This window comes from Epinephelus moara, chromosome 1, assembly GCF_006386435.1.
Source record: "Epinephelus moara isolate mb chromosome 1, YSFRI_EMoa_1.0, whole genome shotgun sequence".
NCBI lineage: Eukaryota > Metazoa > Chordata > Actinopteri > Perciformes > Serranidae > Epinephelus > Epinephelus moara.
Genome location: NC_065506.1, coordinates 43,722,136 through 43,748,955, shown reverse-complemented (window position 1 = coordinate 43,748,955; position 26,820 = coordinate 43,722,136). Strand labels below are relative to the sequence as shown.

Genomic DNA, 26,820 nt, shown 5'->3' with positions numbered 1-26,820 from the left:
TATTTCTCTGAGCAACAGGGGGGCTAAAAATAGCTGACAGAGCACCATGGGCAATTACATGTACCAAAAAAACACTGGTCTCTGATGTCAAGAACTCATTTCAGCAGTGAATGTGGCCTTGTGACACCAATGAAAGTTTTATAACTGCGTCGAAATGTGGAATACATAATCCCCCCCTCTCCTCATCTTTCTCTCTCATGTCTGGTTGGGTCAGGTTCAACATGACAGGACGAGGCAGAGTCTTCAGTAGTGATTGACAGTTCAAAGGCTGCGGGTATCATAAGTAGTCACTCATGCTTCTTTATAAGTGTCAGCTCAAAGTGGTGGTCAGAATGTGGCTGTCACTTTGTTGATGCGAGAGTTCATTACTGCTGGAACCAGTTAAAAATCGTATCTACAGTATCGTCTTGCAGTGTGTAGAAACACATCCTCCATGCACATGCAGTGAGAGTTGAATACCTTATGTTTGTAAAGACCCTTGTTGTGATTAAATGCATCTTAAACCTGTGTATATATATATTTTTTTCTCCACTTGAGGGCAGCGAAACAAGCTGCAAACACCGCAGTGACACAATACCGCCGCAACATGCTCATACTGAGCAACAGAGGCATTCATTCGGAGTCGTGTTTCTGGCCACAAGACAAATCTATTCTAACAAGAATGCCTGTATTTTTTATTAGAATGTACCAGTAGGCTACACATGATGGACAAGCCATAATATGAACAGCTCTCTCTTGTCACGGGCTAGCTAGCCTGCTATCATGGTCAAAAAAACTCACTTGAATTTACCCTTAGCAAAGAAACAAAGTGTATTTGTGATCTGCACCACCAGTCCTTGTGGGCCTTACCAGAGCCGGACATAGCATATCCATCACATTCAAAATTAATTGTCCTAGCAGTCGATTTATATCCATTCATTCATGGCCCAGGAGATTTAAAGCATCATCATAATGGTTTGAATAGCTTTTCCATCAGATCTAACAACAGTGCTGCTTAGGATGGTTCGATCATAAGATAAGATTTTTTTTCCCCCTAAATGCAGTTAGGAAATGTTTCTGTAACAGCAAAGATCCTAAATGTGATCTGGAACTGAGATAAGACAGGATTTCAGACTCTTCAGACTGGGTCCCAGGGACCAGTTGCACAAAACACCTTAAGATTTCTCCGTAAGTATGACACTTAAAGCTTAATTTCTCCTTAGCTGAGGGACCTACACAGTTGCACAGCATCTCTTCAAAGGTCTCCTTCGCGAAGGAAAAAACGTTAACTCATTTACTGCGTTGAAAGAGATTTTACAGCAGTAAAAGTTTCCATGGAGATTTTGTTTCCTTGGACTCATGCTTGTGATTCCTGTTATCATATTACAAAGTTGGCTTGTAGTTAGAGAGTTGAAAAATGGCAGAAGAAAAGAAGACAAGACACCCATATTGGTTAGAGGAGGAAAGGCTTATACCTCTGGAGGAATACAGTCATAGAACGCACAGTAAACTCAGTCATGTTGCAGTTAAGACAGAGTGAGAGGTACCTTACATTTTTTTATGCCTGCATGCTTTGGTCACTAAGGTCTTTTGTACAACGGTCTATAGGGATTCCTTAAGTATAAGACCAAGAGAAAGAGAAGACCATACTTGTGTGAACATTTTCAGCAAACCTTAAGGACAAGACTTGAGGGTGTTTTGTGCAACTGATTTTATTATGAGGAAACCTTACCTAGGACTTTTGGGAAAATCTTAACTTAAGGTGTTTTGTGCAACTGGCCCCAGTTCTTTAGACTAAAGAAGTTCTCATGCAGTAGAATATTATGGGTCATGGTTTGGCATCCATAGTTTTTGCCTGACCACGCATTCTTCAGTGTGATTTAAAATTTGACTATAGTTCGTCATCCACACCTGCTGTGTATGCTCAGGGTCATATCATTTATGTTGAAGTCTTTTGTATGTGCTAAAATGACAACTTGAAAGCATGCCCTGATAATTATTTCTAAGTTTATTAAAAGTGAAATACAGCCAATATCTATGGTAAGTCTATAATTTGTACAATCTCATTTGACACTAATTACAGCTTTTCATTTTCTTTGACACATTAGTAATTTTCACATATTTTTTCCCCCCTTCCTCCCACACGTTTTCTCACACTCAAGCTGGACAGAGTCTCACACTAGCTGCCAGACACCAAAGACGAGCTTGTGAGGAAAAAGTCAAACATCTAGCAAGCAAACGTCCAAAAGTTTTTGCAGAAATTGGTGGATAAGGTGACCAAAAATCTGGGGGTGGCACACCAAGATCAAAAGTCATAATTGAATTTCAGGAATTCTACTATGCTGTTGAAGTTTATAGGCTAGTTGAAATCTATGACAAAATGGAACGTTAAGGAAGTGCACACTGATATAGTTTAGTTTCTTAGTTTACAATTAATATTACTAATTATCAGATGTAGAGTAGAGTTAACATTTTGAGTTCTCCAACAATCCTGTTTTAATGTGTTACGTATCTGTATTATGTGAGAGGATTCATTGTCTCTCACATAGGCTGATTGTCCTTTTCCTTAAAAAGACAAGAGTGCATTGATTGTAAGGAACAAAACATTTACTGGAAACAAGCCTTCTCAAGTTTAGGGGAGACACATTGATACCCACAGAACCCAATTTCATTCAGATATCTTGAGGTTAGAGTTCAAGGGACCTCTTTGAAAATGGCCATGCTAGTTGTTGCATTGCCAAAATTTAGAACATTATTTTGACTTTTCCAGACAAGCTATGCCTACATGGTTGGTACCAATGGATGCCTTAAATTCAATCAGGAGACACTTGTTCTGAGAGAAAAGAATATTTATTTACATGTGTATATAAGTATGAGAAATGTGAACAAGTCTTTGCCGATTAGATCCCATCGTGATGTCATTTATTCCAGGAGGGTGGTAAAGACGTAGTAGATTAGTGTACATAGTTAAATAGCAGTTCTTTGCTAATGTATTAGCCTTAACAATGTAGGATTATACTATGTTAAGGCTATGTCACCATGAAGTTATTATGGATATCGTCTGGCCTCTAGTGGTCAAAACTATATACATGAAGCTTTAAAAGAAAAGTCTAACAAAAAAAGCCTTAGGTTATTGCTTAAGGCCTGGGCTAATAACAAAAAAAACCAGCCCTGCTCTCAGCTTTGTGACAGTTGATTTTTCAAGTACTCCAGTTGATGTATGGTGTATCTTCACGAATGACATTTCTCAACTCAAACAGGAAAACTTCATGTAATGGTTTTAAAGTTTCTGTAAAATTCAGCATCAGATCTGGAGATTCATGATTTTCACTGAGCATTGACGATATGTGCAAGATCTATTTGGTTTTCATTGTATTTTTTGTACTTTTTTATGCATGCCTAGTTTTTTAAGTATTTAAATTTTGAAATCTTGAATCTGACGCTTTCCCCTTGACTGCTGTAACACTGGAATTTCTCAATTGTGGGATCACTAAAGGTGTATCTTATCTTATCTCTCATCTTACATAATGTAAATCACTGTTATATTTCTGTATACCAACAATAATGTAATCAAAAGAGAACTAAGTACATTTGCTGTGCATATTTTTAAAGGTCAGGTGTGTAGGTTTTACATACAAAGTGGTGAAAAAGGACCTGCTTCGTATGTAGATACAGAACGAGCTCATTTTAAGGTAACAAAAACACAATCATTCTTAGATTATAAACTACGGAAACGTATTGCATTCACTTGACAAATAAAAAAAGCCCTGTTTTTCTGAGTAATTTTTTCTGTTTTTCTGAGTAATATTTTCCCTGTTTTTCGTGGTAATTTGTTCTGTTTTTCTGAGTAATTTTTTCCCTGTTTTTGAACAAGGAGACGAGATACTTGAAACTCTCGCGATAAGCTCCCACCTGGCACCTGCAAGTGACCCCTGCCTCCATGGTGACTCCTGCTCATGGATGTATTTTGCATCCGTGCTCCTGCTCCTAGACAATTTCAACTACGGGATCAGTAAGGGTAAAGCACGTAATTAGTTACACACAGGGTATGATAATCTAGCTATATTTTCAACTGCATTCTTCTAGTGTAGGCCTATCGCTCAATGTAACAGGTTAGGTTAGTAACAGGTTGTAACAACGTTAGCTGACAAACGTGTATGGGCATGATTTTATAACCTGTTACTAACCTAACCTGTTACATTGAGCGATAGGCCTACACTAGAAGAATGCAGTCGAAAACATAGCTAGATTATCATACCCTGTGTGTAACTAATTACGTGCCTTACCCTTACTGATCCAAAAAAAAATTACCACGAAAAACAGAAAAAAATTACCACAAAAAACAGAAAAAAATTGCCACGAAAAACAGGGCTTTTTTAATTTGTCAAGGGAATGCAATACGCTTCCGTAATAAACTAATGAAAAGATCGTTATGAATATTACATACAATTTCTTCCAATAGATGCCACTAAATCCTACACACTGGACCTTTAAAGTACCATAATAAGTAAGCTAAAAGTTCCAGTCTCTCAATCATCTCCCACAAATGCAGATTTTGAGAACCATATTTATCATTATTTATTTATTTTTTTTAAAAAAAAGGTAAAAGACAACAGTCTTTATGAAGCGCAAACAACAGCTGAAGTCATGTAATATTATCAGTCTTAATCTGACTGCGTACAACCTGCTGTAATGGAGAGGATGAGAGCAGATATGAAAACATGGAAACTCCTAGGTAAAGGCTTAGGTAATGGAAAGTAACCTTGGGCATGAAATGGGCTGTGACGGTCCTGTCAGCCTCATTGCTTCTGGCAAATCTATGGAGCCTGACATCATAAGCATTTCACATCGAGGGCATCTGTTATCTGTCTGCCTAGAAGTTGTGAAATTGTCGTGACTGGTGTGACAGCTGGTGTATGATGAAGCATCAGTAAACACACTTGGCTTGATGCACCTGCAGATATGTATTCTTTCACATGACACAAGGAAAAAAGACTGTTTTTGAATATCTAAGTTGCTGCTACGGAGAGATTCACTTCTGTTCTCTGCTCAGTAAACTGACAGATGGATTTTTTTTTCCTCTCTGGACTTCCTTCATCACTCTACACTGTTTTCCTCATTAGCATGTCTTTATTCCCCTCAAATGCACTTTCCACTTCCTTTGCCAACTAGTATTTTCCCCCTGTGACTATGCAGCGCACAGCACTCATTCTGGACTCACACGAGCAGAGAAACAGGAACTGGTTGCAGACCTTGCACTGATTTGAACTGAACCATTTTAAAGCAAAAACAAGCTTTCACGAGTGAATCATGGAAAGGAATGGGTTAAGGATCTGTCATTGTGCTGAGATGGGAGAATTCATCATCCAAAGCTACGTCATATTTTGAGCAGACAGGAAGATCTGTAGATAACGCTGCTGCAACTATTTTCTGGGGACGTCTTTAGATGTTTATTGCAGTGAGCTTGGCAGCCAACATGCTGACTTTCCTCACAAGGAAAGTGCCCGTGTCACCTCTTCTGGACCCCAGAATATACTACCTCCTCTTAAATCTCTGCTTTTGTGTAACAGCTTGGCCACATGGTGAGTTTAAGACATTTCTTGAAGTTGTTTTTTTATTAATGCTGTTCTTACTGTGCACAACCTCAGAGAATCTTAACATCATATGGTCTTTTCTTTGTGAAAATGTTGCTAACTTTTAACAAGCAATAGGTCTGGTGACTTAATTGCTGACTAACTGTGGAGTTATTTCATGAGTCACTTCTGCTGCTAAGGCTTGTCTCGGTTCGTGCTACAGACTCTATGTGCCTCCCTGAAATAACATGACTGATATTTTTACTTGAACAACAGTTTGGAGATGTAATCATAAGGCTTTTTCTGTCATTGTACTTTTTCTATAATACTGAGAGCATTAAAGATTCATGATTACTCTATTTGTCCCTAGGGAAATTTGTCTTGGACATAAAGCCTGCCTTATAAAAATACAGAATCAGACATGAATTGCATAGCACAGACAAGTGCAGACATAAAGTGCGATCAAATAAATGGAACACTGCCCCTCATTTTACACAATCCTTATGTCCCGAGTTTAGGAGATTCACTGATAGTGTGATGAAAGGGCTTTTATACTTATGCAAGTTATTCAGGAGCCCTATGGCGTCCATAAATGCTGTTCCCATACTGAAACTAACAGAAGTATAAAGATAAAAAACAATGACTGGCCAGCTCACTCAGTGTAAAAGCCCATGGTATAGATAGGCAGTCCAGAAATCCACCCAGGCACTCTGGTTGTAGTTTAATACATGTATAAACCAACATGTTTCGACTAGAGAGTCTTCATCAAGGTATTTTTACAACTGACTACATAGTGTCTTAACCCAGTGCAGCACCAGTTTATTATTATTATTATTATTCGATTATTAAATCCAGAGGCTAGAAATTATACTTGAATTCAAACCCCCACAAGTCATGCTCAAGGATAGATGCTTTTCTGGGTTACTCAGGAAGTATGCTTGGAGCTTTAGAGTGACCACTGCCCCATAACATTGGCCTTGTCTTCATCCATTAAACTCTCTCTGTGGAAAGTGAATATTTTTTTATTCTTAAATAAAAATTTGATTGGAAGAATTCATATTAAAACATTTTTTATGCAAACTGTGAATTGGTTAAGTCATTTGCAAAAGTCTGGGAAGCATACAAAGCTTATCAGCTTATCCGAAAAAAGAGCCAAATATTAAATGATTACACAAGAAACATACTGTATTGGAAGCAGCTCACAACAAACCCAAAGAAGGACCCATTATACACTGATATGCTGTAAAACAAGCTAGAAATAAAAAGAGATAATTTAATTTGTATTGTTTAAAGTCAAAATACTTTGAAAATGGAAACAAGGCTGGAGAGCTGTCAGCCCAAAAGGCGAGGACTTTCTCATCTTATCCCTGAAATCAGATCAGAAAGTGGTGAAATATTAAGATCCCTTCAAGACATCAATAAAAGTTTCAAGGAACAGAACACTGTATTATTCAGAAGTTCACCCATCACCTGATGATTTAGAAATGTTTTTCAGTGAAATAATTTTGCCAATACTTTATCCCCTGAAAATACAGAAAATCTCGAAAGACCAATTTCTCAAGCTGAGATTTTAGCTGCCTTCACCAACATGGCCACTGGCAATTCCCCAGCAATGATGGGCTCAGTAGTTGAGTCCATACCTTACCCAACATATTTTTCTCTTATCATGGTCCTACTTTAATCCTAATAAGGATCACTTACACTACAGAGGATATCACCCTATCTTAATACTTAATTCAGAGAGAAAAATATAGGCAAAAATCTTTGCCACCTAAACTCATTCACACTGACCAAAACAGTTGAATTCCACAGCTGAACCAACTCTTGCAGTGCATTTGGATGCTGAAGAGGCATTCGACTGCATCGAATGGTCATACCTTTTCAAAACGTTGAACAAATTTGGATTTGGTCCAAATATATGGATATACTCAACACCTACTGTAAAGCCAAAGTAATCACAAATAGTATAGTCTCTGAACCATTCAAACCAAGATTAGGGACACCTCGAGATTGCCCTTTGAGTCCTATACTCTTTTTTTGTTACTAAAATCACATTGATCAGAGAAAACCATAGCATCAAAAGAAATGTAGCCCCAGTGACAAAGATGAAAATACATCTCTTTGCAGACGATATCTTATTAACATTATCAGATTCTCTGACGTGCCTTAGATATATTTCTGAGACTGTGAAGGCCATTTTAGGATACAAGATTGTTTTGGATAAGTCAGAGGCTTTACCTTGAAATGCTCAGTGCCTTACACAATATATTGCTGATTTGTCCTTTAAATGGTTACCTGATGGAGTGTGCTCTCTTGGTGTGACTCTAAAGTCCTATATAGATGATATTGCCCCTTTTAGTTTGAAAAAAAGTAATCAATAATGCCAAATATGATATTGACAGATAAAATCTCTCCCTCTAACTATTTGGGGTAAAATATATTTTTTAAATTTTATTTAACCTTTACTTAACCAGGAAGTCCCATTGGGATTGAAAGAGAGCTGGCCAAGGTAGCAGCCAATCAAAACACATTTAAGATGCAACAAATACAACATATAATACAAAATTCCACAATAAAACAATAACTATTCAAACATAGTGGCCTCTCAAGAAAAACAAGCACATGTCCCTGTTACCACATTCTTTATGATGCCCATCGATGGATATAAGTGTTTCTAATTTTAGATCTTTTTGAAGATTGTTCCATGTCCAAGGTGCAGGGTAGGAAAATGCAGTTTTCCCCAGATCTATTAAAACCTGGGGTAGTACTTTTGAAAAAGATGAATGTCCTACAGTACTGAGAATCTATTCTCTTATGGCAGCTACTCCCCTTCCCTTGGATATAAGTTGTGTTTGTTCAAGAGGTTGTGAAAAAGTTCCCTCTATGCCATCCATGTGCAGATTCCCAACAGCAATCACCGTGATCAAGCTTGATCAGGCCACCTGTGCCTAGTGAGACACAGGGTGGAACCAGTTAGTTAGCTTATCTTTAATTGAATCCATAAAATGTCAAATGAAGTAGGATTTCATTAAGCAGGTTTACACGCTTGTTCTTGCAGTGTGTAATAATCTTGGAGATGTATTGTACTTGTGATTATTTCGCTCTTTCCACCAGTGTTATTGTGGTCACTGGCAATCTGGTATGAAGAGGAAGTAGAGGGCTTAGTCTCTTCCTCTTTCTGTGTGACCAGACACTAGGGGGAGAGTATATGAATGATTGCTCACCTTGAAATATTTCTTGCACTTACATGTTTGTTATTTTTCTGTAAGGATTAGATCTCAGTCTAGTTTCCTTCTCTGGTTTACCTTACCTCCATAGAGTGGTTTAGTCCAACTAGGTAACCCTCATATGGTGGGTTCGTCCAATAAGGGTGGGGCCAGGAAGGGTTAGATCAAGCCACTTGGGCACTGACTGTGAACACCTCTGTTTCATTGGGATTTAGGATTAATAAAACCACTGCCTTTTTTTGGTTTCACACTAAAATCCTTCTTTAGTGTAGAATTAGTTCCAATAATGCTACAGTCGTCGTTATTCAGAGACAACAAGGGTTAGCCATAAGAATTTATGTGGAGTGGGAAGACAGGGGCCAAGGCCACTGTGTATAGCTGCCACATTGCATTTAACTCTAAATATCCTTTGAAGTAAGGTTATGGCTTTAATTCAAGAGACACAAAATGGGAAAGCATAGACCGGCATGCTTCAGACATGTTAGAGGAAAAGGTCTCATTTCAAGGGCTATGTTCCCCTTTGTAAGAACACAGACCACAGTTTTCTTGCTCAATTTGTAAAAACATTCGAGGACCTGATCAATTTTAAGGTCAATACCTCTCACAGTGCTCCATTAGGGAGCAACTACAGGTTCATGTTGAACCACAGGCTGCTAAAAAACATGAAGACTGGTTCAGAAACAACAGTCCAACTTGAGGTTGAAAGCATCATCAGTCACAAAACCAAGACAGATTTAACAGCTCAACAGTTTGTCCAGTCCTTCGTGTCATGAAACGTAAGTATAGCATTCAAAATGCTTATTAAGTTTGATGCCTCTGTCTTTTGTTTTGCTTCCACACCTCTGACAGGTGACAATTGCCCGAGCTCTGAGTGGAGCGTCATGTGTCGTCCGTGTTGTGAGTACCACCTGATCCAGTGTCGGTGTCCCTCAAAAGGGTCGAAGGTCGGCTACACTGTTCCCTGCTGCCGCAATGCTCTGAATCAGTGTGACCCCTGTATCTTTCACCCAGGTACACTCGCATTGTTGCTTTTAAAATCTATGACCTGGTCACTGGTTAGTATGCTGAATCACTAGGTGTTGTATTAGTCAGTGACTAAAAGTTGCAAATTGACTTCTAAATGTTTCGGATGATTGTTTTTGTGTTACCTTCAACTTCTTTCTGTTTCTTTTTGTCCTTGCCAGGTTGCAGTTTGTTTGAGAACTGTAAAACCTGTCACAATGGAACATGGAAAGCCAATGACAACTTCTTTGTCAATGGAAAGTATTGTACTGAGTGTCGCCAAGGCTGGAGTGGAGGGGACTGTAGAAGTAAGTTAGATTGCTGTAAAGAAGAATTGCTGTAAGGCCTTAACTTACCAAAGAATTATTCTTGCTGACGTGAGAAAATAGATCACACAGTGCATACTTTTAAGAAAAATTTAATTATACAAGTATGAAGAGGTGCAGATTAGTTCTCATAAAGCATATACAACGCTTCAGCTGAAGGCTTGATTTTTTTTTTTTTTTGGATTACATTACATTAGATTCATGGACGGATTACTGAACAAGCCCACTGGGCACAGGCACATGGGCCTAAAGTGCCCCCCACCCCCAGCCTTCACCTGTAAAATGTCACAATGTCAGTTAACACTTACTGACCAGAAAGAGACTCAAAATGACCACAAAGGGACACAAAAAGAACACAAAGAGATTCAAAGGAACTGAAGAGAAACAAAATAGCTGCAAAGAGACACGAAAACAACCACAAGGAGACACAAACTAACTACAAAGAGACACAAATTGACCAAAAATACACAAAATTACCTCAAATAGACACAAAGTGTCATTTATAAGACACAAAGTTCCTTCAGTGAGACACAAAATTACATTCAAGGGACACAAATCAACTACAAAGACACACAAAACAATAAAAAATGACACAAAGTTACCTCAAGAGACACAAAGCTCCTTCAATAAGCAGAGGTGGGTAGTAACTAGTTACATTTACTCAGTTACATTTACTTGAGTAACTTTTTGGATAAATTGCACTTTTCAGAGTAGTTTTAATGCAAAATACTTTTTACTTTTACTTGAGTTATATNACTTTTACTTGAGTAATATTGTTCTAAAGTGTCAGTACTCTTACTTGAGTACAATATTTGGCTACTCTACCCACCTCTGTCAATAAGACACAAAATTACCATAAAGGGACACAAAACCACTATAGAGACACACAAAACAGTCAAAAAAGACACAAATTTACCTCAAAGAGACACAAAGTTTCCCAAGTAAGACACAAAATTACCTCAGAGAGACACAAAACGACTACAAAGACACACAAAACAATAAAATAATACACAAAATTACCCCAAAAAGACAGAAAACAATGAGGAGACACAACCAAATAAAGATGCATAACAACTATGAGAACTGATCAATTGAATTGCCCCTTTGGGGACTAATAAAGTTGTCTGAACTGAACTGAACTGAACTGAGAGATGCAGTATAAGTCTTTGTGTCTCGCTCTGTGTAGGAGAGGAGGTGGGGCCCTTTGCATATCTGTGTCCAGGGTGCTGTTGTCTTACAATCTGCCCATAGTGAGATTAAATATAGGAGTGAATAAAGTGTTATCTGGTTTTTCAACATATGAAATGAGCTCCTACGGTAAATGCAACCTCTGATAACTGAGTCATTCCACAGTGACTGACAGGACTCTTTGATACTGACAGTGACTTGATGTTTTGACGAGCTATAAATCCTTGTTCATGTTTGCAGCATTTGTAAATATTATAAATTATAGGTTTATTGTAAACTGAGTTTATGTAAGAAAGGATTTGGGGCTGAGGTCTGCAGTTTGTCCATATTTGTAGTACACCAAATTGACACTTGGTGGCGACAACGCTGTTTTGTTTGCTTTCAGCCGAGCTACAACTAGAGTCAACTGCTGTAGTCGTAGTTTAGATTCAGTGAAATATTGAAATATTAATGAGAATTGAGAGCATCATTATCAGCACTGTGCTGCAGCTGCTGCCATTCCCACATAAGTTAAACTAAATGTGTTGTGGTAAAATCCCACAGGAACGTTGTGCTATTAATAGAGGAAAGCAAACACGTCAACCAGCTTGCCACTCCTGCTATTCACTCTCATGATATTTTTCCATTCTTTATTTCTTCATGGCCCTGGGGAAACTGCCACTCGGATGCCTCTCTGTCACGTACTATCAGTTTAACAAACACAAAGAAAGGCATGGTGCCATTGTTCAACTTCTGTTGTCCTAATCATCCTGTTTGGAGTTTGTATAGGTCCAAGGATCATGGTTTTAATAATGTGAAGCGAAGGTGTGTGTACAAAAAGACTGCTGAATTCCTAACCTTTAACAATTAAATGCCAACTCAAACCCTAATCTCAGCCCACGCCCTGGAACGTTTTAGTATCGAGGACCAGCAGAAATCAATATGTAGAATTTCCAGTATCTTGGGGTTTTTTTTTTCATTACTCTGAAGAGCACTAATGCCAGCATGAATATGATTATAATAATGGTTATTGAAGTGGCTGGTTGCATGCTGTCATTTTTTGGGAAATTATCTGTCCACTTGCACAGCATGTCACATTCTGCAGAAACCCTGAATAAGTGAGGAAAAAATTGGGTGATTTATTTTCTTAATCTGATCAATTATCTTCAGGTCTGTGTTCATGAGTAAAGAACAGGATAATATTTCTGAGTTCCTTTATTTTTATTTATTTTTTGTTATTTTTTTAATTTCATTTTCTATTTTTACTTTGGGAAAACCAGGATAATCTTTCTAAGTTTCTTTATAATTGTTATTATTTATTTATTATTATTTATTTCTTTTTTTTAGGCCACAGATAAAAAAAAAAGTTTTGGTGTGTTTTTTTTAATTTATTTATTTATTTATTTATTTATTTTATAATTTGTGTTTGTTGTTGTTGTAATACTCATTTCAGGCACAACAGGCTAAAGTGCACCACTACCATATGTTCTTAATAAGACTAAAACACTCAAGTTTTCTTCCTCCTGGTTAGTTTTAATTTCTCCATGCACTCCAGACAAAAGGTACATATATTATTTGTTGGCATGATATGTAACATTACTGTAGAACAGCCTAAACAATGCCCTTGAGTGCTTGGTCGTTTCCTTCCATAGTCCTGCAGTAAACAATAAAAATATTCAGTGCACCTGTGATAAACACACATTTGATTTGATGTGAATTTACTCAGTAAAAGTAATTACAGTTCTCTTGTGGGTAGCATGTGGAGGTGTCATTCACCGGGCTCAAGGTCACATAGCCATGGAGAGCTACCCAATAAACGCCAGATGTGAATGGACAGTGCAAGTGGAGAGGGGCAGAAGCATCGAGCTGAGGTGGGTACCTCATTTCGAAGCTTTCATGTGCATAAAACACTGAACACTGATCTTAAACAGATAGTGCTCCACCTGTTACATGTGCACAGGTGTGTGATGATTAATCAGCGGTGGGTTTGTCCCACACCTGTGCACATGAAATGGGCGAGGCACTATCTATATAAGATCAGTGCTGTAAAAAATGGTTTTAAAAAACTCTTGACGAAGGTCCAGAGGGACTAAAACCTTAGTATGATCAATAAATTGGGAAGCTGAGCAAGAGAGAATCAGCTTCAACGCACCTGCATCTGCGACAGTTAGATGTGTTTAAACAAAACATGTGCACAGAACAAACATGGAAAAGTAATCAGTGTATGAAACTAGAAAAAATATCAGATTATTACTTTATTTGTAGAAGCACCAGGAGTCATTTTGTTATTAAAGTGACTTCAGCTGACAAACAGTGAGGAAAGCAATCTAGGGATTTTACTGTCTGTGTTAGGATCAATGAAACAACTGGAGTGGAGAATGGTTTAGAGTGAGGATTTATTTTAGACTAAAGTCAGTGTAAGGTTGACAAAATATTTATAGAGATGCCACTTCTTTCACCTGGTGTTAGGTTTGAGTGCAATTAAAAAAACATCCACGGCACATAATTTGAGATGTACACACAGTGTCCTGCAAAAGCACAGCTCACAACTTTAACTGGATTAATGTGATGAGTATAACCTGTGACAGGTTTTGTTCAGTTCACTTAACTCAAAATCCTTTTCTTTGAAACAGGCCAAGCTCAAGGATTTGCTTGTTTATGTGCGCTGGATACTAGTTTTCCTAGTTCCCAGTGTTGTTAAATGGTTTGCACCCTTGAATCTCGCCTTTTCAAGAGTTTTGGTACATGTAGCCAAAATTGAACAGTCCCATCTCAGGGGAAAATTGCACACTGACAAAAAAAAAAGAAATAGAGGAGGCTCTTCAGATGCAAAAAGAGTGAGATTATTATAATTGAGTGGTTTAGCCATAGCACCATCAGCAGCACAAGCAGAGAGGATAGACAGCTCTGCGTGAGTCCACATAATTGGACTTAGAAGACTGGTGTTGTTTTTTTTTGAATTAGCTTGAAAAATCATTTCAATTTAACTTCTCTTACTACAGGTTTTCACTGCTCAGCCTGGAGCCTGATCACAACTGTCGTTATGACTACATCGAGGTGCGTGATGGCGACGATCTGAGCTCCCCTGTGATTGGCCGGTTTTGTGGGGATCTGCTGCCTCCTCCAATAAAAAGCTCTGGGAACGTCTTACACATCCTGTTCGCCTCAGATGGCTACAACAACTTTGATGGATTTGTTCTCACTTTTCAGGAACGTTCAGGCAGGTACATGTGTGACACAATAACAGAAACACCAGTGTAATGCAGTCTAGTAGAATTACTTCTTTTAAAAGCTCCAGGTATGTTTTTGCCAAAGCAGTATTATTTCATCCACATGCTGAGCTGCATTAAGGCGGTCTCCTCTGTGGAATCCACATAAAAAAAGGTTATGCATGTATCAGCCTGATTTATTCCCATTCATGATATACTGCAGGTATTTACTCCAGACACCTTCATCATGAAGACATGATACAGATGATACTCTGCGCTCCCTCCATGCGTGCAGCACCTCTCTTAAATTGCATACACCTTATGTGCTCCAGGACCTTTCTCCTTCATCCCGCTGTGTGTGTGTGCAGTCTCCTATACAGGGCAGCGATGTGAGACGGACAGTCAGAGACACAGATTAATCATACTCATACCTCTCCATTTGCCCTCTTTGAAGCAAATTATGCATTTAACTTGCGTGCCATTTATCCAGTATTTACCCTCCAGGACATTAACTCCTGCTGGCTAACATGAACATATCATAGTGGTGCTGCTGCAGCGGGTGTTCGAGCCCCGCCTTTAGCCACAATTCTGTAAGATTACTTCCATAAGTCAAATGAAGTTATTTTAGCATTAGTTAATTCTCAGGGGGAAACAATTATTAAAACATCTACATGATAATATAAAAACAGACTAAACTAAAAGGTGGTGGTTTTAGAGAGGCTGTAATGAAATGGATTCATTCACTTCCTCCTTCAGCTCTGATCTCAAACTGTTTCGTATGCTGTCCAGTCAAAAACCTGGGATTTGTTGGCCGCCCCAGGGCAGTGTCCTAGCACCAATTTTCTTTTTTTCTATGTACTTTAACGATTTAAAATCAGCCTGCTCATGTAAGCTCTTTCTTTATGCAGACAATACTGTAATATTAGTAGAAATGTCAGTCAAAATTTGTTTTCCATTGAGATTCAAAGTATTGAAAACTGGCTCTCGTTTAGGGAAAATGAAGGCCATCCCATTTTGGAAACTGAGAAAGACAATCTCTGGGATTTTGGACATCAAAAACTCTGGGGCTGGGGTTTAGTATATCTTTGAAACTGCTGCCACCTTCTGCTACAGTAACTTCCTCACATTCTCACTCCCAACTTGTCAAGTACCGACACATGGTCAGGGGCCCTACATGTCAAAATATGCCACTCTGGTAATATGTTGGTGCTATATTATAGGCAATATTTTCTAGAACAGCAATGTACACATCTTGGCCAGGGAGGATAGATGTATTGAAAGAGGCATGAAAGAAGCCATCTACGTCAAACTGAAATGACCATCGTTAAACAGAAGAGGTGGCCTACGACACCACTTATCAGCCACCTACAACGCAGTCTCGAGATCCCTCCCCAGACAAAATGAAATGAAATGAAAATGAACTTCAGGCACTCATGCGTGGAGCAGGAACAGATGCATTTGAATTAAGTTAAAAAGCCTTTATTTCAAAACATGGCTGCTTACATTAAAACACTGACCGGTTTCGACTCTACGGTCTTTGTCAGGGTGTAATGGTGTAAAGGCCCTGACACACCAAGCCGACGGTTGGCCGTTGACCAAAGTCGGGCCGTCGGTGAGCGTCTGTTGCCCTAGTTTTTGCGGTGTGTCCTGCACCATCGGCACTTAAGCGTCGGCGGCTTTTCAGCCGATTGAGCATGTTGAATCGGCGACGGAGCTTGTCGGTGAGAGAGATCACTCTGATTGGCTGTTCAGGTTTTATTTCCTCACCCCTGTAGCGAGTTAATCTGCCTGTAGTGAAACCGGGGCTAACAGGTGCTTCCTCCTCAGGCTCCACTTCACTCAGCTGCCCCACAGACCCGCTGCTTCTTCCCACTTTAACCTGAATAACAAACCGGAGCTAGCTGGGAGCGGCTAGCGGAGCGTTAGCCGCAGCATGACCAGAGGAAAACACAGCCAGTTAGTCTCCGCTAGCCGCTCCCAGCTAGCCCCGGCTCTCTGTTTGAATCCAAACAGAGAGCCGGGGCTAGCTGGGAGCGGCTAGCGGTGCTGCGGTGCTCGGCTGCACAGATAGGAAACCCCTTGGCTGACAGGATGTACCACTCTTTCACTCCGCTCTCTCTCACGCAGGCGCAGAACATACGTGCTACTTGGCCGTCGGATGTAGTCCGTGTAGTGTGTTCAAATGCAACTGACACAGGGCGACGTGAGGCGACGTGAGGCGACGTAGACGACACAACAGTTGGCTTTCGTCGCCGCTAGTTCTTTGATGTCGGTTTGGTGTGTCCGCACCTTAAGGGTTCACACCCACACAGAGTTAAAAGCATGCGACTCTGCACCAGTCAGTTAGAACTGAAGAAGCCTCTTGGATAAGAGGTGAAACGTCTTCATGAAACTCAACCAAGTCCAGTTGCCTACGATATACGTAGCACTTAAGACACTCTGGTAACCCTCTAGCATCAGTTTTGGACACTTAAGGACAGTGTGTCAATTTAGCTTATTACACGCATTGTGTCTTTTTCCTTTTACTGAGGAAATGTACAGTTTCCGCTCATTAATATAGACTCTTTTCAAAATAAACTTAGAACATAGGTTAAATTTTTGCTTTTAGGGTTACTTCTTTAGGTTTAGGCAACAAAAGTGCATGCTTAAGAAAAAAAAAGACATCATGGTTTGGCTTAAAATATGTGCTGGGAGTTAAAACCACATCCTCCATACATTCAACCATCCAATCCTCACACTAGACAATAAATATGTTTAATGGGTAAAATAAATAGGTGTAATAGGTGAAACACACTTTGCTTGACAGAACTCAGCACAAAAACAGCATACACACAAAAAGGCACCAAACTGGAGAGCGGAAAGCTGCTGCACAAATGCGCGCCGCCATCTTGCTCACCATCATCTCTACTTACTAAAGAATTGCTAAGCATCACACAACAACACTTGGAAGTCCGGAGTCTGTTTGACCTATCCACCTCTCCACCTCACTCACCCTAAGCAGACTTTCTCGCACTTTATACTACGGCATTGCTTGGAGCTTTAAAACATGACGCTGCCTGAATTATCTCATTCCATCAGTAAAGGGTGCCCTTGGTGCATCGGTATTTGATGCTGAGGGCCACTGACCAAGTATCTGTATGTGGGAGGGGACCAGGTTGTTCCCCATGACATATTAAAGCAATAAATTTAAAAAAAATACTCATTACCTCCCAACACACGTGAACTTTTTCAAAATCCCAGAAATCAGTTCCTTGTCCCATTGCAATCTCTTCAGGGATTGCCATAATTATGCAGCAAGAGGCAAAACATTTTTTTACATACCACAGCAGTGCTTTTAAACAGCAGCACAATATCTGCAACAACTGTAGAATGAGAGGATTTTCAAACTCTGTGATTACCTTCATACCTTTTATGTGAATTCAGTGACTGACTTAATTGAGTTATGCATTGCAGCAGAGGTTTGTCTTTCATTTATCACCAGAACATCACCAGTTTCAGCCATCAAGGATCCAGTGTGCGCACCTCCAGAGAAACCAATGAATGGATATTTGCTGCCTATATATGGACCAAAGCAGGAGCTTGTGTCTGTAAACTACCGGTGCCATCCACCTTTCAAGCTGACTGGCTCCCAGCAGAGGATCTGTCTGCCTAACAGCACGTGGAGTGGCCCAGTTCCTTCATGTGTAAAAGGTACTTTTTCCACCTGCTAGCTTCATTAGTCGCCATTTCTGATGTTTGTAAGGTATAAAAGCCATATAATGCAGTCTTTTGTGGGAGTTTGTTCCTTTTCTCTCTCAAACACTTTCTCATACAGGACAAACAAGCAGAGTCCGGTGTCGCCCTCCACCAAAATTGCTCAATGGCTACCACAGACCGGCTCCTAACACAGCTGATGGTGCAGAGGTTATTGGGTTTTTCTGTAAAAATTCCTTCATCCTGAGTGGAAACCACCAGAGTACCTGCCTCTCTAATGGATCCTGGAGTAGCTGGCCACCCAAGTGTGTGAGAGGTAGCTGTTTTCAAAAACACATTAGGGTTGGGCACACACACACAAAGTAGTCGATTTTTCCACGTCATTTCTTTGTGAGGACGTTACAGAACGTTTCCAACATACAGTTGGTCTGACATTTTGTTTATCAGATTTTGATTTATCTGAAGAATTATTTCTACTCACTCTCAATAACTTAACTTTATGCGCACAATTATTTATCTCACAGAAAACAAATTGTTTCTTGTTTGTTTCCCTACAGCATGTCGAGAGCCCAAAGTGTCTGACCTTGTGCGACAAAATGTTGTGAAGCCATATGTGATATCCAGGTGAGATACTATTTCATCAGGTTCATTTCATTTCATCCAATACTAATGACGATCAAGCCCGTTCTCATTCCGAACTCATCAAACACTGTTGCACCTCCACTAGGCAGGAGTGGAGGTGGATGGGGCCACCAAACCCCAGACTTTCACCTGGGAGGCTGCTGTTGCTTCCCGTATGAAAGTTGAGCCAAACCATAACCTTCCCATGGTCCTGTGGTTGATTATTTCTTAAAATGGTGTCAGGAATCGTTTTTATCTTTGAATGTTTTGAAGACAAAGGATATGTGTGTTGATTTTAGACGTGTGCAGCCCTCATCTCCTGACTTCACAGTGATTGATGGTCAGGCAGTTGAAACTGGGCACTATTTTTGACAATAAGATGACATTCGAGAAAAATACAGACTTGATTTTTAAGAAAAGTCAGCAGCGTCTTTTTTGTCTTAGGAAACTTGCTAAATTCCAGGTTGACTCTACCCTGATGACTATGTTTTATCGTTCTTTTATTGACTCTGTGATCACGTTTTCCTTTATCTGTTGGTTTCAATCCTTGAGGGTAAAAGAGCGAAATCTTCTAAACAAAGTTGTTAGTGTTTGTAGTAAAATCACAGGGTCTGCACAGGAAACTTTACAGGACCTTTACAACAAACAGCTGATTAAGAAAGCAAACTCCATCTTGTCCGACTGCTCTCATCCTCTACATCAACAGTTTCAGTTTTTACCATCAGGTTCACTGCTCCGACTCCCACTTGCTAAAACAAACAGATACAAGCACTCCTTTGTTCCTTCTGCTGTCTCTCTTCTAAACGCCAGAAGGAAAAGGTAGCTTATTCATTAGTGCGGAACATCTTAATTCTTTTTATTTTTAACATGAGTATGAGTGAGTATTTATTAGGCTTGTCCACAATGTGTTTATCATGCTGTGTGTATTTGTGTATTTTTGTACTTTGTGTTGCTCCCACTGCTGCGAAACTAATTGCCCCACTGGGGACAAATAAAGCAATTGATTGATTGATTGATTGATTGATTGATAACATTTTTTTTTTCTGTTTTTTCTAAACATAACCTCATGCTTTTGTTGGACATTGAAATAAATTTATTATAGCACCAACAAAAGCCCTCAAATCCCCAAATTTCTTCTGATGAATTTTCATTGGGCACTGATACAAAATTAGGCACCCTTAAGTAAAGCTTGGAGGCTTATTATTGGCCCATGAAATAGGCCTAGTATTTTGACCAAAAACAAATTAGCACAAGGTCCAATTAGAGGAAATTAGTAATGGAGTTTGCTCTCACTGCTGATGAAGGCGACAAAATGTGATTAAAAGCTCTAGGAAATTACCAGTAAGTGGACCTTGTGTTTAGACTTTTTCGTCAGAGTACCTTTAAGTGTGCATTGGTAATGTTTGAAACTAAACACTGTAGCTAAGGAGCAATTAAGAAATACGTTTTTCTTTTTCACAGAGAGAATCCAGAGCAAAGAATCACCCTCTCAGCCAGGTACAACATGCACGATTTGTTGTCAGCTGGTTTTATTCCACTAACATCAAAAAAAGGCGACACTGCCGACGTGGAGCTCCCTCACGGCTTTCACCAAGTCTACACGAGCATCGAGTACACATGTGCATCCCCACTCTACCGCAACACAGGAAGCTCCCGACGCACTTGTCTGAAGTCTGGCAGGTGGAGTGGGCGCCATGTTACCTGCACACCAGGTAGAGCAAACTTTAGATATTGCTCTCTAAATTAACTAATAGATTGTATTACTCTTGAATATAGAGGTTTATTCTTGACCTTGGAAATGGTTGTTGCATTTGAAAGCTCATGTGACACCTAACTAGTAGGCATTGAGTAAGGATTATTTTGTCAAATTCTTGACTTTTGTACTACTTTTACACACACTTCAAATGAAGACAATGACAATGACTTCTGTTTAGCAAAACTTACAGAGGCTCTCTTTAAACTGATGGTTTGACATTTTGGGAAACACACAAATTCTCTGTCTTGCAGAAAGTTAGCTGAAAAGATTGATACCACTCTCACATCTACATGACGAATATAAAGCTACAACCAACAGCTGGCTAGCTTAGCTTAGCTTAGCTTAGCATAGCATGAAGACTGAAAACAGAGGGAAACAGTTAGCTTTACTCTGCACAAATACCCTTTTTCCATTGTCACTCCTGGCCGCGCCGAGTACTTTCTAGTATCTTCTAACTGAAACTCTGTGGTTTAGACTTTAGATATCTGCTTTATTTTACTGTTTCACGTTCACCATTCGCCGTATTAGAAGTTGCTGCTCAAAAACTCCACATTTCCGTATTTTGGTGTTTCACAATAAAAGTTTACACATAACAAAATAATGACTTTTACTGTGAAGAATCTATGGAGAATGAAAAGTGCTATTACTGAATTAGCAGAGCTTTGTTAGCAGCTTTTCTTCAACAAAGGCAAGTCTAATAATACGGCAGGGAGGAAGAGTGAAAGCAGAAACAGCCACAGTGAGATGATGGCTCTTTCTGCACCTCTGCAAACAGCTCACCTCCAACAGGTAAACTCCCTTTACCTGCCCTGCTGTGGAAAAACATTTGCAGCAAATATAACAAGCCCGAGCCAAGCCAGCACATGACTGTCAAAAAGAGGTATGAGTGTTTCTAAACGTTTTCCATGTAAGGAAAAGGACAGAAGACATTTTACCTTGTCTTTACATGAAAGGTTAAAACCAATATTGTGCACACCTTTTACTGCCAATTTGTCATGAAGTTGTATTTTTGATAAAGCCTCTCTCCTCTGTGACTGTTCCCTTCCAACAGCTTGTGGCAAACTCAACACTTCCACTCCACACAACCTCACAGACGCACCATGGCCGTGGCATGCAGCTGTCTACATCCGCTCACCTCCTGATCACACTTCCAGCACCCACAGGCCCCATGGGGTGACCCTGTCTATCCAGCAGGGGGCCTCAGAGGAGTCCACATTCTGGTACCTTGCCTGCAGCGGGGCTCTGCTCAGCCAGCGTAGCGTCCTGGTGGCAGCTCAGTGTGTGGTCGACAAGGACAAGCAGCAGACCCTTCACCCAGCACAAGTGAAGGTTGTCATAGGCGTACGGCAGCAGACACCCAAGGACCGGCTGAAAAGCCTGCACCTCAGGGTATAATGCGTTCTGCTAATCAGAAGACACAGTTTTGAGTGAAAATCCATCAAATGTTTGTTATTTTTTCCTTAATTAGATGAGCCAGATTAGACATAGGCTGAAATATTTCTTAGATTTTTAGGTTGCATATGAGTTTAGTTGTTCAAGAGAACTTCATTGACTGTATTTCAATGTGCAAGGTCCTAACTACTTGTTGAATTATTCATCTCCATGGTGGTTGGTTATATAGATATTTTTCAGCCACATTTATCCCACTTATAACCTAGAAGCCCAAACTTCTTTTGAAGTTGCAATTACCAAAACCATGTTCATCATTGTTTTTATTTTTAGATCATACAGTGCACAAAAGTTTCCCATGAATGCAAAATCAAACAGCAGATGTAGTGAGAAAGTATTAAGCAACGGATCTTCATTAAATAAATATAATCTTCTGGATAGGTTTTTGTTTGTAAATGGAACAGGAATATATCCTGTGGCAGTTAGATGTGCACTTAAAGCTTTGCCGGGATACGACTCTACTTGTTTTGGATTAGAATTCCTTGCACATCTTGATGCATATTATATAATCATGACAGATATTCCAAAACCAACAACACTTGGCACCTTCGCAGTGACATCAGGCCTTCTCAGGTGTTCCAACTTTCACTTTGGATTCATTTTCATTTCTCTTTCTGCCCCGACAGGTTTCAGACATTTTAGTCCATGCGAGTTTTCACTCTGCACCGGACTCCAACGTGGCTGTGCTCAAGCTAAAAGACAAGGCCAAGGTCAGTGAGCATGTGCTGCCAGTGTGTCTACCCAAAGTGCAAGGTGGAGAGGTGACAGCGCAGGAGGCTTACACTGCAAGGTGGATTTTACCCAGCGATCACAGGCACCTGAGCCGCTACACTCCCTCGAGCCAGACGAGACTTGTCGAGTTGGCAGATGTAACTCAGTGCGAACGAGAATTTGCTCAAGGAGGAACACATAACACAGAGATCAGTGACAACAAACTGTGTGTCATAACAAAGCCATCCAGTCCTCAAAGCCCTTGTCCCAGTGTTATTCCAGGTATCATAATTGCGCCAGCTGGGTTTTCAGCTACAAGTGGTGTCCTGCCGGGTCACGAGGAGACTCGGGGAGCCTCCAGCACGGGCTGGCAGCTTCTTGGTTTGGAGACTTTAAGCTTTACGGACGAGAACTGCCACCAGCAGACTCATAGAGTTCAGACATGGATAGCCAATTTTCGAGACTGGATAGAGAAAAACATGAAGTAGACTTCCTCAGCTAAAATCTTACATTCATTTATTTCCAGTTTGGTAAATCTCACAGTTGGTAGAAACGGTGCAGACGAAGAGGACGGTGAGAACACAGCATTTGTACCTGCTATCTGTGTCAATACCATGTAAGGCGAGAACTCTTTTACTGGCACACTACTTGTATCTCTCATGTGTGCATGTTATTGTTCTGTATTTGGGCCACCTCCACTTCAAACAGCGCAACATCAGCTGGTTACACACCCACATGCTCATGATCTTTCAATGTTACCTGATGTTTGTGAGCTTTATTTTTTCAGAATAAATTTTTTGAAGATAAAGACTGCTTCTCCAACAAGTACTTTTTGAGTCTTTAATGCTCATTATCTCAGCACTGCACTTCGCCCAGTTAGAACATTATACAATTAAGTTAATGACATTGTCACTGGCATGAGAAATCTATAAGTCTTCCTTAATTTACTGATTATCTTTAGACACTGTGTGCTTCTAGCTTCTTTCTGCTGTATTTCTCGTTCTTTATTATGTCCTTATGTCTTGATGTTTTTAAACTCTCAGTCCATGTTACTCCACTTTATAACTTTTATTTAAACATCTAGTTACTATTGCTATCATGAATATAATATGTTATATTTACAGCTTTAGAGCCGGGCTCCTGCATCCATCCTACACTTCAAACTCTTCTTCCTACTGGAGTGTCCTTGAGCAAATCACTGGATCACTGCCAGCTCCAGGCCTCTGACCTTGGACTATCCCAAACATAGATGTTTTCCAAGATGTGTTAAGTTATTATATGCAAAATAGGGCAAAGGTTTATCTTCTGCTAAGTTTATATTAGGAGCTATTATTCTGTTTGTGTGTATAGTTTAAATTCTAGATAAAATATTTGCATGTTTTACTTTTCTGTTAAAGACCACAAATATTTAAACAGCCAATAGAATGCAACAATAGATTTCCCTTATTTGCATGCATTCCCAAGTTATGCATGTGCACGACAGTACACCGTGTACAGACTGTATGTTTATCTCCCACAATCGCTGCTGTATGCACAGGCTGTGCAGACACACAGGCACTTTGCAGCCTGCGCAGCACCTGTGTGTCTGCAGCGTGTTTGCATGTGAGGCTCTGCATTCGTGAGTTTCCCTGCAGACTGTCCAACATGTGCTGTCATTGAGAAACACACTGAGAGGATTTGCTAAACTTAGCTCTTACTCCTGAGACGCAGACGCCCGCTGTGCTCTCCGCGGCTTTGTGCAGGACACCTTTTAAGCCCTGCCAATTAAACAGTGAGTGGCTCAGTAGTCGGCCTCTGCAACTTGCAAACTGGTTTGCAACATAGCAACTGATGTTTGTATTTGTTCTTCGAGCTGAATGACAGAACAAATGCAGAAGTCAGATCTAGAAAATGCAAAAAGACTGCCACTGTAAACACATGAGTGACTCTACTGCACATGCAAAAATAACAGAAAAAGCCACATGAGTGAACAAATGTCAGGAATACATTGTAAATACCTTTTATAATGTTTAGCATCTGAGTTGACATTATGGGCTTGTGCCTTTGTTTTACACTAGCAGAGGTCTATGTCTTACTGCATGATGTCATGACGCTAAAAATAAGGTGAAAGTCTGCTAATCTATTACTCTTTAACTGAGAGAACACCCCACCCACACCTGAGAGAAAGTACTGACCTCTCATCTCAAATCCCCACCGCCCTGTCTGTGCATCAGTGTGCAAACTGTGCATGTGCAGTTTGTTTAGGTTGCAGGGGGGGAGTTGTAAGTATTTCTACACCTTAGAGCAGGAGAGGAGGAACCTGCTGCAACACCTGTATTATTTCTCTCAAAAAAGTCTGCAAAAATCTTAATGCTAATTTAATTTCACCAACACTTGAAGGAAATTAACATTTATTCAAACCACAAATTTAACGAGGACAAGACTTCCACAGGTGAGCACTTTCGTTTAAATATGCTAGAGATGGATAATTATCCTAAGCTAATGGCATTTGTCCGTGCATCTGACTGGACAACAGGTAATTATAAGTAGTAAGGAGAGCAGTTCAGCCTGCGATTTCCCTCAAGGTGACCCAAGCTTCATCCTCTGCAAAGTACAAGCAGTGTCATTCAGCATCAATATGCTGAATAACACTTCTCATACTTAAGATGTTTGCGAGGTTAGACACACACTTTATAATATGCAGCAGTAACGGAGGAGTTTTTACAATGTTGCTTGTGCTGTGACCTAATTCTGAGCATACCTGAATGTAATGGTTGCAGCTGCCGTTGGTTGTATTCCTACTCCTACTCCTGAGTGAATGGCTCATTGTAGGTCAACTCAGGATACTGGTAAAAAGGCTCTGAGGGAAACTAATCACTGCACAAAGTCTTGAAATTACTTGGTTTGGTCCTTTTCCACCTAAAAATGCTTGAAACACATAAACTGTTAGCCTAAATTTAAAGATTAATGACTTTACATCTGAAGCAGGAGCGAGTCATCCCGTGCATTTTATGGAAGTGACAGTTTCTTTAAGCAATGTAAAACTGCTGGCCTTGGGCCACATGTGCATCATTAGAGATACGGCGTTCTGTGAGATTCACTCCCACCACACTCTCCAGCTCGAGACAAGGCTGCAAGAAGATGAAGTTCAAAAGAATAGCCTGAAGGGTTACACTGTAAATCCTGAGTAAAATTAACTGGATGGGTTGTACAACAGACAGCTTCTTCTTTTATGCTCCTTGTTAGGGAACGTGACTGTAGACATAATCACACGGTATAGTATAAATAAAACAATACTTTTTGCACATTTCAATTTGGGACCTAAAATACAGTGCACTCTTACCGAGACCTTAAATTGTACTCAGAGTTATTGTATGTAGTGGACACCTGTGGCATCAAAAATGTTTTTGCTTGACTCACTCACTCACTCACTCACTCACTCACTCACTCACTCACTCACTCATTGTACTTTTTTAAATAATGCACTTACTCCTAAAAACCCCCCCAGTATTTTCACATATTTCTTTGCATACCCTCACCAGGGGCGTAAATATAGACAGTGCAGGCAGTGTGGTTGCACTGGGGCCCGTGGAGTTGAGGGGCCCCATTGCCACCTTGAGATACGCCCATGTAAAAAAAAAAAAAAAAAAAATCCCCTTAAATAAAAAAAATGGTGCAATTTTCCACATATGCTCTCAAAAAGGCAAATCCATCTTCATAATGGTTTATAATTATAAAAAAACTGTTTAGTTTAATTAATAATTCCCTATTAATTTAATTTTCTTTCATAGTTTTTGTCATGTACAGATATGTAATGATGATTGCTGGGTAATATGTATGGTGATGTTGTCCAATATCAAGTCTCTGTTTAATCATGTAACGATATGATTTACAGTGGGTAGTTTTGGTGCAAAATCTCTCAAGACTGACAAGCTGGGCACATCTGTAAGCGGGTAGCATAAAAGCGGCAGTAAGACACACTGTCTTAGATACGCCTAAGACTACTAAGTCATAACTAATAACTACGGTGCACCAGGGCCTGTCACAATAGCGTGCACTGGGGTCCATCGTAACTACCTTACACCACTGATCCTCAGAGTTCAATTACCAAATTCCATCTTAGTGGAT

The 26,820-nt window shown here is 39.9% G+C and overlaps 1 protein-coding gene across 1 annotated transcript; it reads left to right on the top strand.

The window, feature by feature from the left end:
- Window positions 1–5,257: 5,257 nt before the first annotated feature.
- On the top strand, window positions 5,258–23,476 carry LOC126391459 (inactive serine protease PAMR1-like). The gene is made up of 11 exons (XM_050046252.1): window positions 5,258–5,561; window positions 9,629–9,790; window positions 9,964–10,089; window positions 13,031–13,145; window positions 14,277–14,498; window positions 17,965–18,173; window positions 18,298–18,492; window positions 18,734–18,800; window positions 20,259–20,509; window positions 21,605–21,942; window positions 22,629–23,476. Exons 1-11 carry the CDS (start codon window positions 5,426–5,428, stop codon window positions 23,199–23,201), a joined length of 2,394 nt encoding a protein of 797 aa, XP_049902209.1. The 5' UTR covers window positions 5,258–5,425; the 3' UTR covers window positions 23,202–23,476.
- The last annotated feature ends 3,344 nt before the right edge of the window (window positions 23,477–26,820 follow it).